The sequence below is a fragment of the Saimiri boliviensis genome, chromosome X (genome assembly GCF_048565385.1).
Source record: "Saimiri boliviensis isolate mSaiBol1 chromosome X, mSaiBol1.pri, whole genome shotgun sequence".
Classification (NCBI taxonomy): Eukaryota; Metazoa; Chordata; class Mammalia; order Primates; family Cebidae; genus Saimiri; species Saimiri boliviensis.
Window position 1 is genome coordinate 54,286,613 of NC_133470.1, and position 21,674 is coordinate 54,308,286.

The window sequence follows — 21,674 nt, forward strand, 5'->3', positions numbered from 1 at the left end:
AAAAACAACTTTGAAAACAAAGGTAAAATGATAATTTTTCACACATAGAAAAGCTAAAATGCTACATTATCAGCAAACCTGCACTACAAGAAATGTTAAAGGGAGCCCTTCAAGCAGAAGGAAAATGACAGCAGAGGGAAATGTAGCAAAGTAAAGGAATACAGAGTAGTGAAAATGGTAACTACATAGAAAAATACCATGATTATTTTCCTCCTTAATTAAGTTACTTAAAAATATGATCAACAGTTTAAACCAAAAAGTACAACAATGCAATAGCACAGAGGCCAGAAAATGAGAAATGTAGTGTTATAAGTTTCTTACCTTATATGTGCAGTATTATGAGCTCAATTGAAGGTAGGTTGTGATAAGTTAAAGATGTATATTATAAACCCTAAAGCAGCCATTGAAATAATAAAACAGCATTATAGCTCATAAGTCAAGAAGTTCAATGGAATCATAAAAATGCAATGTGGTATCTTGGATTAGATCTTAGAACAGAAATCGGACATTATTTCACTTTACACTTGTGAAATCTAACAAACTATAGATCCAACAAAATCCTATTAAAATTCCAGTATGGTTTTTGGTAGAAATTGACATGTGAAATCTAAAACTCATAGAAATTCAAAGTGCCTACAATAGCTAAAATTATTTCTGAGGAAGAATAATAAAGTTGGAGAATGTATGTGACCTGATTTCCATAATTATTATAAAGATATAGTAATCAAATCAGCAAACTATTGGCATAAAGATAGACAAAGCAATGAAGCAGATAGGTCAGAAATAAACCCACAGATAAAAGGACAAGTGATGTTTGACAAAGGTACAAAGGGGATGTTGTAGAGAAAGTAGTCTTTCAAACAAATGATAGTAAAACAACTGAACATCCAAATGTAAACAAAAATCTTTAACTCCTACCTTGCCTCATACAAAAAAATTAAGTGAATATGGATCACAGACCTAAATATGACACCTAAAAATAAAATTTCTGGAAGAAAATATAGGAGAAAATCTTTGTGAATATGGCTTATGCAAACATTTTTCCTAAATGGCACAATAACTCACAATTCATAAAAAATACTGATAAATTGGATTTATCAACATTAAAAATTTCTGGCCAGGTGTGGTGTCTCACACCTGTAATCCTAACACTTTGAGAAGCCATGGTGGGAGGATCACTTGAGCCCAAGAGTTCAAGACTAGCCTGGACAACATAGCGAGACCCTGTCTCTACAAAACAATTAAGAAAAATGGTGGCACATGCCTGTAGTCCCAGTTAATGTGGAAGTTGAGGTGGGAGAACTGCTGGAACCTAGGAAGTCAAGGCTTCAGTGAGCCGTGGTGGGACGGCTGAACTCCAGCCTGAGTGACAGAGGGATATCCTGTCTCAAACAAACAAGCAAAAAAAAAAAAAACAAAACAAAACAAAACAAAACAAAACAAAACTCTGTAATTTAAAAGACACTGTTAAGAGAATGAAAAGGTAAGTACCAGATTGAAAGAACATGTTTGTAAATCAAGTGTCTGGTAAAATGTGTTTCCAGAAAATTTAAAGAACACTCAAAACTCACGATCAGTAAATGAACAGCCCAACTGAAAAATGAACAAAAGGTTTGAATAAACACTTCACAGAAGAGGATATATGGGTGGCAAATGAACTCACGAAGAGATACTCAACAAGATTGGTCATTAAGAAAATGCAAGTTAAAATTACAGCTACCACATCACATCACTAGGATGGCTATAATGTCTTTTTGAGGCAGACACTAACAAGTATTGTTGAGGATGTAGAGAAATTGGGACCCTCATACACTCCCTCTTGGGATGGAAACTGGGACAACCACTTTCAAAAACACATGTATCCTAAAAAGTTATACATATACTTACAATATGAAACAGAAATCTCACTCCTGAGGATCTAAGCAGTAGAAATGAAAATACTTTTCCACACAAAGACTTGTACACAAATGTGCAGAGCAGCATTATTCAAAAGAGCCAAAAGGGTGGAAATAACTGAAATGCTCATAAACTTGTGAGTGGACAACCAAAATGTGGGATATCCATGCAATGGGATATTATTTGTCAAAAAAAAGAAATGAAATACTGCTACATGTTACAATGTGAATGAATCTCAAAAACAATAAGCTAAATGACTGAAGACAGACCCAAAAGACCATATTTGTATAACTATTTATATGCAGCATCAAGAAAAAGCCGCTCTATATAAACAGAAAGTATATTACAGGTTTCCTGGGGCTGTGGGTAAGAACAAAGATAGACTGAAACTGAACAAAGAGCTCATTTTGGAATGATGGAAATTTTCTAAAATATTATGGTAATGATTGTACAACTCTTTAAATTTATTAAAACTTGTTGAATTGTACACTTGAAATGGATGTTTCCAATGGTATATAAAATATAACTCAAATTATCCTGTAATGACCTCTTACTGTACCCAGAATGAAATTTAAACCCACAATGCACACTAAACATAACTTCTAAGCATGTGCGTGTTTTCCCAGAAAAAATAAATGACTTGTCTAAACGCTTATGTAAAGGAAATAGATTTTTTAAAAAGCTGGTTGATTAAGGCAGCCAGGAGGAATGAGAAGGAGTGTGATGGCCAAATAAATAAATAAATAAGGACTTGTTGCATTTGAGGTACATTGCCTTTACTATGCTCTTCAGGTTTTGCATCTAATTCCCAGCCTTCCATTCTCTGTCTAGCAATTTAGAAGTTTGAGCTAAGATTAAATCTACATAAAAGGCCCTTCAGCTCTCTAATCTACACATAGAGCACCATGCCAGTCACTGTTTAGATGCACTCACAATACCAAATTTCCTCTCTTTACAAACTTCCATTAATCAAGCAGACTTAAAGATTGTATTAAGCAAGCACTATTTATCCAGAAGTGTACTGGTTCCTGTGGATTAATAAGATCCCTTCCTTCAAATAAAATAACTGATGGAGATCCAATATAGAAAATAGAACAAATCACAACTGTTAGGGTTGAAGTAGAAGTGGGACCCCCCCCACTGAGTCATTAATCTGTCCTCAAATTCAACCATCACCTGACTCTATCGCAGTGGCCCCTTATAACCATCCCTGGAATTCCTTGGGCTCATCAGAACATTATTTGAAAGTCACCCATCAAATCTATCCTCTTTTATTTCAGAGGTGAATAAATGAAGGTCCAAAATGGAAAAGGGACTAGCCCAAAGCACACAGTCATGGTCCTCTGGGCCCTCTAAAAAGTACAGATTTATGTATGAAGCAACTTGAAATCAGAATAATCATATACACAAGAGCTTTCTAGACACTGGCACTAAACCATATTTCTCTCTTTAACCTCCATATCACCTATCATTCTGCTTTGGCCATAAGCAGGACTCAATCATTACATTTGCAATGAAAAAATACTGAACGCAAATAGATAGTAAACCTAGTGGAGTGATTATAGCATCAGTAGCCTCAGAGAAGAAAAAACATTACCATGGGTGGCAAGGGTTTCAATCATTCAGTTCACATTTATTAAGAATCTGTAAGTGCCAGGAACTGAAAGCAACCGTCTGTTAAGAAAGGCTTTATTTAATCACAATAGTTATTATTTTCGTGTTGACTACTCTGCTCCAGCAACCGTATTAGGCACTTTTTATGATATCAAAACTTAATCTTCGGCCGGGCGCGGTGGCTCAAGCCTGTAATCCCAGCACTTTGGGAGGCCGAGGCGGGTGGATCACGAGGTCGAGAGATCCAGACCATCCTGGTCAACATGGTGAAACCCCGTCTCTACTAAAAATACAAAAACTAGCTGGGCGTGGTGGCGCGTGCCTGTAATCCCAGCTACTTAGGAGGCTGAGGCAGGAGAATTGCCTGAGGCCAGGAGGCGGAGGTTGCGGTGAGCCGAGATCGCGCCATTGCACTCCAGCCTGGGTAACAAGAGCGAAACTCCGTCTCAAAAAAAAAAAAAAAAAAACTTAATCTTCATCAGAACTATACGAGCAGATATGTTTAGCTCCATTTTTACATATGAAGAATTTGAGGCCAAAAGAAGTAAAGTGACTTGCCCAAGAAGATAAATTCAGGAAGTGGAAAATCCAGTGTTGTAAATCTGATTGTCTTTGCATCACACCAAGGAACTTTCATCATATGATAGATTTTATAGCATAGAAACAGGCCAATAGGGTGAATTCTTGTCCTGACTCAGCCATCAATTTTCAGGGTGAAATAGTGCACTTCATGGAACCTCTTGGCACCTTGGGAATTCTACCTGGAAAGTAGGACTGAGTGTAGTATTGCATGGAATTGTTGGATGATTCGATGAGTTTAAATCTGTGGAATGTTTGGTCCTACAAGTAAGGAAGGCATTCACATTATTAAAAATGCAATTATATATATAAAATTTCCTAATGAGATTCTTCCAAGAGTCTAAAGCACAGCTAATATGACTTGTGGACTGCGGGAAAACCACAGGGTACTTTAAGGTTTCCACAGTCACCAGGATGACAGTCTTAGGTAACTTTTGGACCAGTATTCCTGAGCTCCTGTCCTAGTCAGTTTGTGCTTCTGTAACACGATACCATGGACTTAGTAATTTGCAAAGAACAGAAATTTATTTTTCACAGGTCTGAAGGCTAGGAAGTTTAAGATCAATGTGCCAACAGGTTTGGTGTCTGGTGAGGGGCTTGGTCTCTCCTTCCAAAATGGCACCTTGTTGCTGCATTTTCAGGAGGGAATGAACGATGTGTCCTCATATGGTGGAATCACAGAAGTAACAAAAAGGTCTAAACTGGTTCCAAGTCCTCTTCTAAGGCACTAATGCATTCATGATGGCGGAGGCTTTATGACTTAAATTACTTCCCAAAAGGTCTCTACTCTTTTTTTTTTTTTTTTTTTTGGAGACAGAGTTTCGCTCTTGTTACCCAGGCTGGAGTGCAATGGCGCGATCTCGGCTCACTGCAACCTCCGTCTCCTGGGTTCAGGCAATTCTCCTGTCTAGCCTCCTGAGTAGCTGGGATTACAGGCACGCGCCACAATGCCCAGCTAATTTTTTGTATTTTTAGTAGAGACGGGGTTTCACCATATTGACCAGGATGGTCTCGATCTCTTGACCTCGTGATCCACCCGCCTCGGCCTCCCAAAGTGCTGGGATTACAGGCTTGAGCCATCGCGCCCGGCCAGGTCTCTACTCTTAATACCATCAAAATGGTAGGATTATGTTTCAACACATGAAATTTTAGGTACATTCAAATCATAGCAGATTGCTAGGCCACAGGTTCTCCAGGCAGACTCCTTAGTCAAGACTAAAACATTCAATTGGATACCTTCTTTCCAATGATTTCTTGCTGGCTAATGTGGAAGAGGACAGTTGCAAAGAAGAAGTTCTAGGGCCATGGATCATCCATTCCTGGGACATATTTGGCAGGCTTATCTGTCACCCAGCTTCAGAGGTGACTCAGCCCCAGTGCTCACTCAAAAAGCAGGGAGGACAGCTGGGACCTGTAGGCCTCGAAGATGGGAAAATTAAGTGAAAAGATACTGGTTACTGGAGATGGATGGAAAGGTGCTGGTATTTGTTAGTAAACTGAGAGGTTGATGAGAAGTGGACAATTCCAGATTATATTGTATAGGTATAACTGGCCAGATCTTACTAATGCAGTTGTTCTCCACATGTAGTCCCTACACCAGCAGCAGCAGCATTGCCTGGTAACTTGTTAGAAACGCAAATTCTCAGGTCCCACTCCAGATCTACTGAATCAGAGACTCTAGAAATGGGGCTCAGCAATCAATGATTTAACAGCTCTTTAGGTGGAGTCTCCTGCACTGTCAAGTTTAGTAACTATTATGCTAATAGTATGAATGGAGGGGGTCACATAAAAAGAGGAAGAAAGAATGGCTCCAGATTTCAGCATAGTGAGGCATTTATTGAGATGGGGAAGAATGAGAAAAGAAAATGTTTAGGGGTGGAGCTAGAGTTGAGGGTCTGTTTGAGATCTCAGTGATACATGCAAGGGTGTAAGTTAAATGGGCAGTTGAATATGTGAGTCTGCAACTCAAGGGTGAGGTCAGAGCTATTGACTTTGATTAGAATTTCCTTCAGATGGGTCTAATTTATCCTAAGTAATGGCCACCAGAGGATAGCCCACCCATGATTATGGCCCAGAACAGGTGCTCAGCAAATGTCACTGAATGAACACAAAGGAGCCAGCTTTTCCTGTTTACTCCAGTCTGGTGAGAATATTGCTTATGCACCAAGAGTTCTTCCATGTGATATTTATTCGCTCAACTGGAAACAAAGCTACTGTCAGCAAAGCAGGTTTCTTATAACAGTTCATTCTGAAAACTTTCTTAAATCTCAATACCAAATGCCAACTCCTTTTCACTCTCTCCTGTGGCCAGCATTATTTGGCTTAACTTGACCATCCACAAGTCCCAGAGGTTCCAGCTCTCCTGTGCCTTGCTCTTGAGTGAGCACTGGTTCTGAGTCAATCCCCAAGCCAGGTAACAGAGGAGCAGGCCGAGGCTGCCATAGCAATGGTGGAAGGAAGGGAGGCAGGGAGGAAGGGGGGAAGGGAAGAAGGGAGGAAGAGAGGAAGAGAGGAAGGGAGGAAGGGAGGAAGGGAGGAAGGATGAGGGGGGAGGAAGGAAGGAAGGAAGGAAGGAAGGAAAGAAGGAAGGAAGGAGAGAGAGACGTATCAATTCAAAATTGCCTCATGAGATGGGATAACTTGAGTGCTATAAATAAATCTCCCAGTGGAGTCTAGGGTGGGGGTATTGTAATTCATTTTGACTGGGAAACTGGAGAAGGTTTTGGAGAAGAGGAGGCATTTTATCTGGGTCTTCCTTGAAAAATGAGTAGGATTTAGATGTTTGGATTGAGAAAGTGGCATTCTAGAAGGAGGAATCTGCAGAGGCAAAGACCTGGAGGAATGGAAATATATAAAACAGTAAGAACTTCTATATGGCTAAAGGATAGGGTGAATGAAAAGTAGTATTAGCAGATAAGGTCAGAATGGTGGGTATGGGCCAATGATAGGCAAACGTGTGTTCAACAGAGACACAGTAAGAAATGATGAGTGAGAAATGAATTTCACCTCATGATATAATATACACATACACATATTTAAAATTAAACAAAACCATTCCCAAAGTATACCTACAACTTCATATGCAATGTATGTTGATAATTTCCTTTTTATTTTTTAAAAAAGATTTTTTAAAAAGTGCTGCTAGCAACCAACTAAATTCTTTTTATGAGCTAATAATAGAATGCAGCCTGTATTTTTCAAAAAAATTGCAATACACACTGAAAAGTTAGTGAAGATGTTTGAGGAATAAAATAATACCCATGCTTTAGGAAGGTAATTCTCATAGCAATGTGGATGACATTGCAGATAGAGGAGAGTCTGCCAACAGGGAAGTAATTCTTCAGATGGACCAGATACCACATTACAAATATCCATGCCAGTCATAATGAAGGCTGAAATGGAGCAGTGAGTTTGGAGGTGGAGAGTGGGTCAGGTATTGAGTAAGATATTCAGGGTAGAAATAGTAGAATTTGCTAAGAGATTGCAGGTAAGTCATAAAAGAGAAAGGGGAGTCAATGTTGACTTTCAGATTGCCACCTGAGGTAACCGTGCAGGGAAGGGTGGCATTAAACCAAAGGTTTAGCAGGAGGAGTTTGATTGCTGTAAGAAGAGACAAAGATATAAAGCTGAGATTTATCTGTGAAACTTCCAGGCGGACAAGCCCAGTAGACTGTCATATGTATGGGATAAAGCATAAATGTGGGTGGGGTATAGAGGTTGGAGATTTGGAAGATAAGATTTGAAGCCATGGGAGTACAGGAATTTATTCCAAAGAGTGTGAAGAAAGAAAAAAAAGAAAAGAAGTACCAAGTCCAGAAACATTCATTTAAGAGGATTTATTGAATACCACCACATCTTCCAAAATAAGTTTTTTTTTTTTGTTTGTTTGTTTTTTTTCACTTGAGGAAAGCTCTTTGCGTATGGGTATGTGTACATCAGGATGTGAGTGTATGCAATATGCATGAATGGATGGCATGTGCATTTTAAGGAAATATTGTTATGTACTTGGGGAGCTGGTGAAGGGTTCTGGTTCATATAATGGTGCCTGTACTCACTGTCTCGGTTTCATTACTGCTATCTTCCCTTTCCCTCTTTTCTCTCTCCTTTCTTTTGTTCCATTCTTCTCTCCCTTTTCCCAGATATCCACACCATTTAAAAGTCCAAGGAAAACATGGGCAAAATAGATCAATGTGGGATTTGGAGGCTGAGGTCTGGAACATAACGTGGGAGTGTGACTGGGATTGGGAGGAAAGACAGGGGTGGGCATGTAATCAGAGTTAGAAGCAGAAAATGGTCTGTGGAGGGAGAATCCACTTCTGATGTTATTCCCATTACAAATTCTGCAATTGGTGTGAGTGATGGGTATGAATGTGTATATTTCTAGGCCTGTGTCTGAATGTGTAAGGCTCTTAGCTTGACTTCATTAGGTCATTACATGATGCTGCCATCATCATTCCTGCTTCCACTCAGCAAACATTATTATTATTTTTAACAGAAATATGCTGCTCTGCTTATACTTCAGGAGATTTAGGATTAGAGCAGTTGAAGAATTGTGAATAATGGTTAATCAGATAATCAGCATCTGTAAGGGTAATTAATAACATTGAAAAGCACATGCCATATGAATAAGAGGATATGTTATTTCTTTCTTTCCTAGCTGTGTAACCATGGGAAGGTTGCCTAACCTATCTGATCCTCAAAGTCCTTATCCGTAAAATGGAGGTAATAATTCCTATCCCAGATTTCCTTTGGGACGACTAAAGAGTAAATGAGCCAAGAGCTTTTAAATTAAAAGGTACTTGACAAATGTTAGCTCCTTTCTTCAGTTCCTTTGACCCTTTGCTCCTTCCTTCTTTCTACCTCCTATACATGTTTACCTGTCCATATGTGAACATCAACTATATATTTGTAGTACTTTCTCCCATTTTAAAATCTTAAACTAAGTGGCTTAACCTTTGTGTATTACTGTAAAATTGTCAAAAGTTGTTTAGTTTAAGTTACTTTTGGAACACACACATTTGGAATTGTTATGTCTTCTTGGCAGATTGACTGTTTTTCATTATGTAATATCCATCTCTGTCCCCAGGAATTTTCTTTGCTCTGAAGTCTGTTTTATTTGATATGAGATGGGCATTCCTACTTTCTTTTGATTAATGTTTGCATGGTATTTAGAGCATTTGTTGTTAATATAATTATTGATACATTAAGACTAAATCTGCCTTTTTACTTTTTTGTTTTCTGTTCATTCTCTGTGATTTTAGTTTCTCCATTTTCTTTGCCCTGCCTTCTTGTGGGTGACTTGAGAGTATTTTTAAAAAACTCATTTTGATTTATTTATAACGTTTTGAACACATTTCTTTGTATAGCATTTTCAGCATTTTCTTTCAATAATATATTACATATACATAATTTATTTAATAGTCTTCTGACATCACCACTTTACATGCTTGAATGAAGTGTAGAAACATGTCTTCCCCTTTACATCTCTTTACAATCCCCAGTTTACAATATAAATGTTTTAAATATTTCCTCTACATACACTGAGACCACATTAGATAACATTATAAATTTAGCTTCAATCATCAAACATAAGAAACCTCAAGAAGAAAGAGAAAGTCTACTGTATTAACCATGTTTTTGCTTATTGTTCATTGTTTCTTTTCTGTTTTAAGAGTTTACAATTATCTTTTTCTAGTGTATATCTAAATTCTCTTAGATTTCTTCATTAGAGAATGTCTTGATTATCCATTCAATACTGAAGGATATTATTACTGGACATAGATTTCTGGGTTGTCACTTCTTTTCCTTCAGCATTTAAAAAATGTTAGGGCATCATCAGTTTCTCATGATAAATCTGCCATTCTAATTTTTTTTCCTTTGTAGAATTGTATCTCTTCAGATGCTTTGAAGTTTTCCTTTTCTTTCATTTTCAGAAGATTGATTACAATGTGTCTTGTAGTTTATATCTTTGTGTCGATCCTGTTGGTGTTTGCTCCTCTTTTTGAATCTAAAGGTTTATGTCTTTTGCACAATTTGGTACATTTTTAGTCATTATTTTTCCAGATACTTTTCCAATCCTGTCCTCTTTCTCCTGGGAATCTATTGGCATGAATCTTAAAGCTTTTGTTATAATTCCACAGTGATTTCTACTGCTTTATGTTTTTAAACTATTTTTTTTCCCTCTGCCTTCTCCATCTTACTGTCAAACATATCCACTGAATTTTTAGGAATTTTTATGTTACTGTATTTTTCAGTTCTAAAAATTTTACTTTGTTCTTTTTTATGTTTTATATTTCTTTGTCGAGACTATTTATTTATTGAGATTTTCTACATTATCATTTGTTTCAAGTGTCTTGGAAACTGATCATTGAAATATTTTTATGGCAGGTGCTTTAAAATCCTTATCAGATAATTCTAATATGGTGTCATCTCAGTATTGGTATCTATTTATTTTCTCTTCTCATTCAAGTTGATATCTTAATATGGCAAGTAATTTTTGATTAAAAGTTGGATACTCTGGATCTTATTTAAATCTTTTGTTTTAGCAGTCCTCTGACACTACCCTGGATGGAAGAGGGACAGTAGAAGTCCAGTTTCTCCACTGTCTCTTAACATCCAGGTTGGGGAGGGGCTCTTTGTTACTGCTGGTTAGAGGTGAAAGTTTGGCCTTCTCTCTAGGCTTCTGCTGATTCCATCCTAGCTGGTTGGGGTGGAAATTCCTAGTTACCACTGGTAAGGGTATAAATCATGGTCCTCCATGTGGTATTCACTGGGAGGGGTCTATTTTCACTGGGGATTAAAGTCCTTGCTCACAACTGGTCCTTCGCTGGGCATAGGGTGCTGGTTCCTTTAAAGCTTGGTGAGAGTAGAAATCTAGGCTTTCCAATTGCAGGCCTAAGCTTCTGATTAGCTGCATTGTTATTACGACAGCTGTACCAAAGTGTCTCTCTTTCTAGCTAGCTCCTAATCTTTTGCAAAAAAAAAAAAAAAAAAGAAAAAGAAAAAGCACCACATCCCCTCCTCCTTTCCAGCCTTTGCCTGGGACATAGTGGGAAAAGGAGGATCTCTGCAGGCAGACCAACAAAATATGGTACTTTCAAGCTGTGTGGCTGTGGGACAATCACTCAAATTCTCTGGGCCTCTATTTTCCCAGTTGTATGGGAGGAGTAGGAAGCTCACAGGACTCTTGCTGAATGAGCGAAAGTAGGTCAAAGGACCTGGCACACAAGGGCAGGAGGGGGCTCGATAAATGATAGTTCCCTTACTTTACTTCCCCTGTAGAAGGAGAGATGCAACCCCTCCACAGGAAGAAGGAACCAAGGTGCTTTCCTACCACCAGTAATCATAATGTGTAGGTCTCATCCATCACTCTAGGGGTTAAATCTCATGATCAAAGTCTTATTTCTTAAAGAAACACACTTAACATCTTCCACCTCGGGTTCTCAGAAAACACTCCAGGGAGACAGCTTGACTCAGGCCACTCTCAGAGTGAGAGCAAAAGCCAAAGCAGGGGCTCACGCAGAGAAGGTGAGGTGAAGAAATACCTTGTGCCAGCCCACACAGCCCGCCTGGCGCTATTGTGTTCTGAGCATAGACAATATCATCGCTTTGCCAAAGCTGCTCCAGGAGCAGCCGGGTGGTAGACTCCACTCCCGCAACTCCCACTATGCAAGCCCGCCTATCACCCCTCCAGCTCCTCGGAGCATCTGTCGCGATCCCACCATCAGCGCAGTGACTGCGTCCCCAATCCCCATTGCTTCCATCCCCCTCCCAAACGCGGGATAGGAAGGAAGAAAGTGACGAGTGAGTGAAAGGAAAACGAGCGCGCGCCATTCTCCCAGCTCTGCCTGCTGGGATTCCTCTGTAGCTCCCACTTGGCAGTCCCCGGGAGCCGCCACCAGCCCCAAAGCGCTAGACTTGGCTTTCAAAAGGCTTTCCCGAACTCCTGGTTCTGAAGTTGAACAAGAGACTGGAAAAAAAAAAAAAAAAAAATCTAGACTCCTAAAGAGCAAGGAGCCAGAGACACCTTGGGACACACAAGTACTTTTTAAAAATGTGTCCATGAATGCAGTGCCCCGACCCCTAGCTCGAGAAGAATAAATCTGTATTGGGACCAACCCCGTGTTTCTTTGCTTTCTCAGCCACATCTGGCAAGAGCACTCTCTCTCTCTCTCTCTTTCCCTCTCTCCCTCTCTCCCTCTCTCTCTCTCTCCCTCTTTCTCTCTCTCTCCTCCCCCGCTTTCGTCTCTCCTCTCTCTCTCACAGTCCCGGTTTCAACTCTCCTCAGAGCCCCTCCCATCCTCACCTCTCCTCAAGCCTGTGGTGAATGGGCCCCTTTCCAGCTCCCCTAGGCAAGCAGCCCAACAATAGATAATTAGCCCTCTCCCGCAACGAGGTGTTGGATGGAGAGGGACAGGGGGTGGAGGGGACAACGTGCCACTTACCTGATTTCTTTAATGCTTTCCAATTTGCACATGATTTCTTGCTCATCTGCCATACTTTTCACTGTCAATTTCACGTCCCGAGAGATGTACAAATACACCAGCCAAGATACAATAGACACAATGTAGCCACCTCCTCCGGGCTTGGGGCTACGAGCCTGTGCGGTAGGGGCTTGGAGAGGCCTGGGAGCTGTAGTCCGCAGCTTCAGAGCCAGCCAGGCAGCCCGGGGGCCTGTAAGACTACAACTCCCAGAAGGCCAAGCGACACAAGCCTGTTTCCCTTCCTGCAGTCGCACTTTAAATCAATTTGTTATAGATAATTATGTCAAAGGTTGTTGAGAGTGCAAAGGAATGGGGATATTCGTCTGGCCGTGTGTAAGAAAATGGGGAAAAAATACTCCTGAAGGCAATTGGAAAGATGAGAGACATACTCATTCACCCTCTTTCGGGGGCCCTCACACTTACCTCACCCGAAAAAGGTTAACGATAGTCGTTAATTACGCCTTGGGGATGGAAAGAAACCCTGCAGGGAAATTAACTTTGGAGATGCTGAATGTGCTAGCTGCGGTCTGGGGACAAGTAACTTTGACATTCAAATTAGGGTGTGGCGGGGGTGGGGAAAAGGAGGATAGGAAGAGGGAGATGCTGCAAAAGCTGGCAGAAGGGAGAGTGGGGAGGAGAACCTCGTTAATTGCAGCTACTTACCCATTCAGCAAACAATTACTAAGCTCGGACTTTGCCAGTCAATGGAAGAAGTACTGTAAGAGTCACTGGGTGAGGTAGATCAATAAAAGCAAATCCTTGCCTTTGAGGAACAGAAGAGGCTGGAAATTTACCTGTTAATTACAGCACAGTGTGGTGTCAAAATACAGGAATAGATAAGATGTAACCTTGGGGAGAAGTGGAGGATGTGTATGAGATGTGCGGAAAGCAATTTATGAACAGCCTTTGAGATTTTAAAACTAATGTCTCTCTTTTTCCACTATCCCCTTCACCCTAAGAATCCTCATCACTGACTATCTTCACATGTCTGGTAAAAGTCTGGATGTGGCTATGTATCTGTTTCAATTAAATATGTTAATGGGTTTAGAGTCTGATTTGGTAGTAATCGTCTTTCAAGCCTCACTGAAATTCTAGTTTACAGATGAGGAAACTGAGACCAAGAGAGGCAAAGGACTTGTCCAACGTCACCCAACCTGGCTGAAAGAGAACCATGACTCCTGACTTTCGGGCTTGTGCTCTTCCTATGGCCCCATGCGGCCTGTATCAACCTGCTGCTGCTACCATGGGGTCTGAATGCATCTGTTACATTTCAGCTAGATGGTGCACTCCAATACAGGGTGTCTGCAGAGGGCCAAATATGTCCCATGTTTTCAATCCATGGATATACATTAAAGGGAAATAGCAGTTAATCTAGGAAAAGAGGCCTTGGGAATACTTGGAGCTTGGAAGAAGTTTTGTGCTATTTATAACAATTAAAATATCCAAATAAATAAAGGGGAATATGCCTCTTAGCTTCTGCTGGTTTGCTTTTGGCTCCCTGCCCTCTTTGAGAACAGATGTCACACCTGTTCCTTGCTGAGTTTTAAGAATCTAGGCTAGCAATGAGAGGAAGAAAAATGTTGTAGAGAAAGAGGAGGGAAGAGAAGGAAACCGTAGCTTTCTGCCCCTTCTTCCGAAGCAGCACTTAAAACAGTATCTGGAAGCTAAGCTGATTATTTTTCCATAGTAATTGTTCAGTAGCTCTCACTTAATAAGATTTTGCAATGTTTGAAACAATATTTAGGATATGGGTTAGCAGTGAGTTCTAATGCATGATTTTATTTAAAGAACTGATTGATTTGAGGTGGTAGAAATAAAAAAATATTAGTTTTATCAGGGCCAATATCATTTTTATTGCTAAGAAACAGGTAAGGCAGGCAGGGTATGTTGGCATAAATATCGTTAAAATGCAAGAAATTAGCAAAAGGGAAGCCAGTCATTCTCTTGTTAACATGATTATGCTTTCAGGGTATAGATCAAGATTTTAAAATTGGAGGCCAGAATATTGAATTCACAGATCTTTCTTTGTATGTCAACAGTGAACTAAACTATGAGGAGGCAGAGATGCAACAACAGCCTTGGTTCTGAATTGCCTTTTAAAAAGTTGTGCAAATTACTTATTAAATTTCTCATTATATTTTTAAATCTGCATTTCTGAGAGAAAAATGAGCCAAAAGTTTTCAGCCCAAAAATATTTATTGTGTACTTATTATGTGTCAGGAACCATTGAGATTTCAGTGAAGATTTTATAGTAGACACGACAGACATGGGCCCTGCCCTTACCAAGCTTACCATTTAGTGAGAAACACCAGCTATTACAACGATCACACTATATATATAGCTATACCTAGCAATCAGGGCTTGAAAGAAGTCTAAGTTCTGTGAGCACACACATAAGTGGAGAACCAACTTAGTCCTGAGAAGTGAGCAAGGGGTCAGGGAAAAGCTTCCTGAACAAAACTGGGCAGGAAGGGAGAGAAAGGGAGGAAAAGGGCAGGAGGCATTGAGGATTCATTTATGCAAACAGCTAACAAATATTTACTGGACACTTACTACATGCAAGACACTCTTCTACATTCCAGGGATATATAGTGCTTTGCATGTATTAAGTTAGTTTAATCCTTACAAAGACTTCACAGGAAGAATATATTTACTATCATCCTTATTTTACAGAAGAGGAAGCCGAGGAACAGAGAAGTTAAGTAACTTACCCAGAGTTGCAGAGCTCGTAAGTGGCAGAACTGAGATTCAAATTTAGGTAGTCTGCATCCAGAAACCATGCTCTCACCTACTATGTTCTATTACTTATCTAAAATTCCAGTTCTCAGAAAGTATATATTCCAGTAGAAGGAGACAGATAATAATGTCAGAAAAGAAAAAAACCAAATAAACATAATAATATTGGGGGAGATAAGTCCATAAGACACTAATTGAGGATAACAGGATAGAATGGCGGCAAGAGGGAGAATGTTTTAGTTAGCATGATCAGGGAAGGCTACTGTTCAGAGATGACATTGTATTGGAGACCTAAGGAGTTGTCTATACAATGATCTGGGGGAAGAGTGCTCCAGGCAGAAGGAATAGCCAGTGCAATGTTCCTGAGTCTGAAAATGCTTAGCCTGTGGAAAAAAAAAATACGTAGTAGGGCTCTGGCTGATTAAGGGGAGCAGAATTAGACTGAGGAGACAGGCAGAAAAAAACAAGGTCTTACAAACCATGGTGATGAGTTTGGGTTTTATTCTAATTACAATAGGCAGACATTGAGGGTTTTAAGCAGGGGAGCAACATGATCTAGTTTTTGAACATCACTGACTGCTGTGAGAACAGATTTTACTGGGGCAAAAGTGGAAGCCAGAAAACCAGTGAGAAAACTATTGCAGTTGTCCAGGAAACTAATGATGATGGCTTGAATTATAGTAGTAATAGCAGATATGAAGAAAAATGGGCTGATTGGAAACATATTATTGGACACAAAACTGATATGATTAGCTCATGGATGGGATGGAGAGGTACAGAGGGAGAGACAGGGCATCTAAAATGACTCCTGGATTTTTGGGTTCTGTAATAAGGTCAGTGCCATTCACTGAGACAGGAAAGACTGAAAGAGAACCATATGGTGTTAGAACTGGAAGGCACTCACATGTGGTACACAGAAAAACGAAAGAACAGAAAGGGTAACTGACCTCCCTGGGTTAGGGAGGTAGGAGCTGAGATAGGTAATCTCGTTCTTCACACTTTTTCAGAAAATGTTCATGTTTTCTATTGCTTCAGTCCTTCAGCTTGGATGTTGACGGGTGTGTTTGAAGCCTTAACTTTGAAGATTCCCCCAGGAGATGGGAGTTGTGGGCGATTAGCTAGAATTGTATGTTTCAGCTGAGATTCTTGCTGTTTTTGATGGTGTTATGTCATTAAACTTTCACTCCTTTATTCTTTGTCACCTATCCAATGTCACTGACCTAGATCCCCCAAATGCAAAGTTCAGGGAACAAAGAAGATCTGGCAGTGGGAGTAGGGGAGTTCCACTTTATCCCTCTCCAAGTTTGTAAACCCTGGTGTAAAAAAATCCTATCATAAAAGCAGTCTAGTGTACATCTACTGAGTTTTCTAAGTAAACTTTCACCCACTTCCTCCAGCAGTCAAGGGAGGTGAAGACATACTGACTTGTGAATCCAAGACCTTGGATTCAAATTCTAGCTCTGATATCACTTCCCTATGTGTCCTTGGGCAAGTCCCTTCCCCTACTAGGCCTCAGTCTTCCCATCTGCAAAATCATAGGATGGAACTCTCTAATGCCCCCTGGAATATAAAAGAAAATAACTAGCAAAGGACCTATGGTTAAAAACCCTTTCTGTAAGCCAAACAATATGTGAACCTAGGGTCCTCTCTGGTCATTCATTCATCCCCCCAACTCCCTAGTAAGTATGAGTCATTTAACCCATCGGCCCTTGTCCTTTTCTACTTATCCTGTTCTGAAGGATGCAGTGATTTTCTAATTTCCTTGAACTTTCTCATTCTGTGCTTGTTCCCACAGCACTTGCATTCTGATCAGGAGAGGCAAGAAATGATTTGAACCACTGCTTTTGTTGCATTTATTCTTTAAATAAATACATACAGGTTTTCTAAATCTGAATGTGTTTTTATGGATCAGCTTCCATGAATAGACAGGCTAAGGAAGAAGGAGAGCTGTGTTCAGAGATTTGTTGTACCCTCTGTGGGCCTCAGTTATCTCATCTACAAACTAATAACACGTTAGGTGATGAACTCTTAAGCCTGCTCTAGTGTTGAAATTCCATGATTCCATTTTTCACCAGGTATGCTTTTAAAAAATTCATCAACTTACTGGGAACATTTGCCACTAATTCTTTCCTCATTTGTTTCTCATTTACTCATAATCACTCAACTGGAAGGAAGAGGCAGGATACTGGGGTTCTCTGCTTGCTTTTCCATTAACTCCCTGTGTGACTTTGTGCAGGTCTTTTCACTTCTCTGGGCTTCTGTTATCCTATCTTTAACATGGAGGGGTTGGACTAGCTCTGGTACTCTAACTCTGTCATTTGGGGATCCTATGATGTTGTGATTGGGTATCCTTTATGATTACTGGGCAGCCAAAGGAGCTAAACAACTATCATTATAATTTCCCTGATTCCTTAGATATTCCCCTCCCCATAAACACAGAAGCTAGTAATGGTCAGAAGGATTTTCCAAGACTTTGTGTGTTCTGCTGTGTGTGAATATGTCCGCTGCCATATCAAATGCCTTCATATATGTTTCATTTTTGCTGCAAAATGAAACATTTTGCTCATTGGCATTTATGGTAGCAGAGCAACAATAGGCTGGCTGCCAGCCTCAGTCTGTGCTGCTGTCAAGGGAGACGGTCAGAGCCATGTTCCCAGAGTGACAACACACAGAGATAAGGTTGCTTCCCTTGGCTTTTAAGCCCTAGCACTGCTCTCACTCCCTTCTTATCTAAGTGCATTTCTCTTTGTTTATCTCATTTTTCTTTCTGTTCCTTCCTCTGACCCCAAAACAGAAGCAATCTCTAAGTCACTGACTGGGAATCTCTTTTCTTTTGCTATTTCCCTTAGATAACTGACAGCACACCCTCCCCTCTCCTTCAATTCCTCTTTAAGAGTGACCAAAACTGATTGTCTAACTCCAGTGACCTTCCATTTCTAACGGCCTATTTTATATCACCAGAACTAAGTATGGGATTGGGTTTCCAAAAGGACTGAGTCTTACCAGGTAGCCTGCACATCTTTCCCAGGATGGGCTACTTTAGAACTACTCATAGGGTCCTTGTCCCCCTCATAGAGCTGTTTAATGATTAAACGACAAGAGAAAAGGTATAAGAAAGCACCTAGCACATTGGTTGAAATATAATAGGCATTCAGTACAGGGTAATATCCTTCATCCTTCTCACCACTTCCCTTAATTCTCAGAGTCATTTTGAGAACCCCAATTTGGAGATAATTCAGTGAATAGAAACAGGAGTGGAGCATGAAAAACTATAAATAAGTTGTCTCGATTTAGACTTGAGAAGACAATGACAGAGGCTTCATTTAGAGATCTCAAAATGGACAGGGCAGAATTTGATGTGAAAGTTGTAGCCATTGTTTCCCCTGAGTCTGGGCAAAAATGGCTTCGATTATAGTAAAGGCTTTAGAGGGCTGATAACTTGTAAAGCCACGATGACAGATAAGCAACCCCAAAGGAAAAGATGGACAGATTCAACTGTATGAAGATTGAAAATGTATGATGAAAAGTGATACCCATAAAATAAAAATGAAACAGACTGGGAAAGTAAAAATAACTCATAAATCTTAATATTGCTCCACCCATGGTTCGGTTGCATTGTAAACAATATACCAAACTTTATGCCTATGCATGAAAGATGTGGTAGCTGCAAGTAAATGGACTGAGAGAGAAGTGGGAAGGCAGATGTCCTTCTGGGCCTTCAAAATCCCCTTGCGTAGATCACATATAATTGCTTAGCTTGACTTCTCAGATAGCCCTTCTTTTCCTAGCACAGGTAGCAGTACGCATAGTGGTGAGGCACCCAGAGTCTTCATATAGGCAGCCTGAGTTCACCTCTGGTCTCTACTATTTTTAGTGATCTGACTCAAGGGCAAATAACTTCCCCTCCATGGGTTTTGGTATTTTCATATGGAAAATGGAAATGATAGTAATTGTAACTAACTCTTAGGGTTGTGATTAAATCAAGTAAATATATGGAATTGGCTAAAATGGCATAATAAATACTACAAAAGTGTCTGCTATTATTAAGATGGATATTCTTCAATAAACTTTCTTGTTATCTTCTTGTTTTCCATCATTGGCAGCCTAGCTCCCTTACCAGACAGGTTCCCATTATCCTCTAAATCATAAGACTTGAAAAGGATTGTGCTTATCTACTTGGGAAGGAAAATACTAAATAAATACATTATAGATATGGTTATCTGTCATAAAAGTGACAATATAACAAATGTAAACGTCTGACATTATTTAAAAATCGGAAAATCATGTTCCCAGTACTGCAAAATGACCATAAAGGATGAGCATGGAGGGGAGATCCAAGATGGCCAAATAGGAACAGCTCTGGAGAGCAGTTCCCAGCGAGAACAATGCAGAGGGTGAATGATCACTGCATTTCCAAACTGGTTTTTACTGCCCACATACCAGGAGATTCCTCATTTTCTAGGATTCATGAGAAAAAAAAAAATCTAGTTAGTTTATCAGGATTCCCTTGCCATTTAAAAAAAAAAAATGGATTTACTAGGTAATATCAGGAAAATGGCAGAGTAACCAGCTCAATTCCCATCCCTCTGCAGAAACATTAAGAAAACAAGTAGAAACTGTCAGAATCAACTTTATCAGGCTCTCAAAAACAATGGTTTATAGTAACTGAGAACATGTCAAATCAAGAAAAAGGCAACTTTAAAATGGTATGATATCTTGTGGTGTTTTACCTGCCTTTGCATCACTCCCTCTAAAGCTTATTAGTGGTGTTTTGTTTTGTTTTGTTGAGATGTCATCTCACTGTCACCTGGGCTGGAGTGCAGTCTATGCCTCATTGCAGCCTATGCCTCCTGGGCTAAAGTGATCTTCCCACCTCAGCTTCTCAAGTAGCTGGGACTACAGGCATTTGCCACCATGCCTGGCTAATTTTCAGAGACGGGGTTTCACCATGCTGCCCAGACTGGTCTCGAACTCCTGAGCTCAAGCCATCCACTTGACTTGGCCTCCCAAAATGTTGGGATTATAGGCGTGGGCCACCATATCAGCTATACTTAGCTATACTTAGCTACATCTTGAAGATGGCAGCTACACTCTCAGAGTGGAACACTGGTTCCTGGTTCTGGAAGAAGCATAGCAGATCTCATGTGGAAACTCTAGTTTAGGTCTGTTCTAACTGTCTGAGGGCTCCCTGAAGGAATGATGCAAGGTGCTCTTTTCTGTTTTACCTACCTTGGAATCCACTAAGGCCAGAAAACTCGTAAGCATTGCTTAAAAATATTTTAAAGCAAGGCAAACAACATGAAGATGCTTGGGGCAAAATATTACCAATAGGTCTGGGAGAAAAACCTGGGGGAATTTGTTTGGGAAATAAGGACGTTCAAAGTATCTGTGTACATGAAATAATTTAGAGAGCCACACTTATGCACAGAACAAGATACATACTCAGAAAAGACCTGATAAGAGCATAGATTTCCACCTTAGGCTGATCCCTAGGCTCAGTGTTTAAAGGCCAACATCAGGCTAAGTGTTGAAGGAGAGGCCCAGCATAGAGAAAATTTGTAAAGACAGAAAAAGGTGAATTTTTTGTTTATTTATTATAGCTTCTGGCATTCAAGGAAATATGTCAAAACGATAGGTGAACACAAACTAAGAAACAGAAACTTCAGTAACCACAAACAAGAAATAAAGTTTCTGTAAAATAGAAAAAGCCATGAAAAAGACTACAATACGGTTAAAAAAAAAAAAAAAAACCAGCAAACTCTGAGAAAGAGAAATAATCATATTTCCAGAGTTACCACATTATAATATTCAAATGTCCAGTTTTCAACAAAAGTGCACAAGACATAAAAATAAACAGGAGAATAAGGGTTATTCAAAAAGAAAATACACAGATCAAAATGCTGGTGACTCATGCGTGTAATCCAGCACTTTGGGAGGCTGAGATGGGCAGATCATGAGATCAGGAGTTTGAGACCAGCCTGGCCAATATAGTGAAACCTCATTCTACTAAAAAATACAAAAATTAGTCAGGTGTGGTGATGTGAACCTGCACTCCCAGCTACTCAGAATGCTGAGGCAGAAGAATCGCTTGAACCCCGGAGGCAGAGGTTGCAGTAATCCGAGATCGTGCCACTGCACTCCAGCCTGGGTGACAAAGCACGACTCAGTCTCTGAAAAAAAAAAGAAAAATCCCTGATGAAGACCAGATATTGAGCTTACCAACAAAGACTTTAAGACAGCTGTCATAAATATGCTAAAAGTGCTAAAGAAAACCATAAGCAATGAACTAAAGGAAATCAGTAAACAATGTACAAACAAAATGAAAATATTCATATAGGAATATTAATTTAAAAAGGAACGAATCAG

At 39.8% G+C, this 21,674-nt stretch overlaps 1 protein-coding gene across 3 annotated transcripts in view; it reads right to left on the reverse strand.

Moving 5' to 3' along the window:
* ZC4H2 (zinc finger C4H2-type containing) overlaps positions 1–21,674 on the reverse strand; it is a 121,711-nt gene that overhangs the window by 62,448 nt on the left and 37,589 nt on the right. Inside the window, exon 1 of one of the 3 annotated variants that reach the window (XM_010351682.3) lies at positions 12,534–12,701. The exons of 1 other annotated variant lie outside the window; for it this stretch is intronic. In XM_010351682.3, the coding sequence (XP_010349984.1) occupies positions 12,534–12,586 (53 nt within the window). In that variant the 5' untranslated portion in view covers positions 12,587–12,701. Of the gene's footprint in view, positions 1–12,533; positions 12,702–21,674 lie in introns of those variants that run through there. One more of the 3 variants, XM_003940949.4, reaches the window with a different exon arrangement.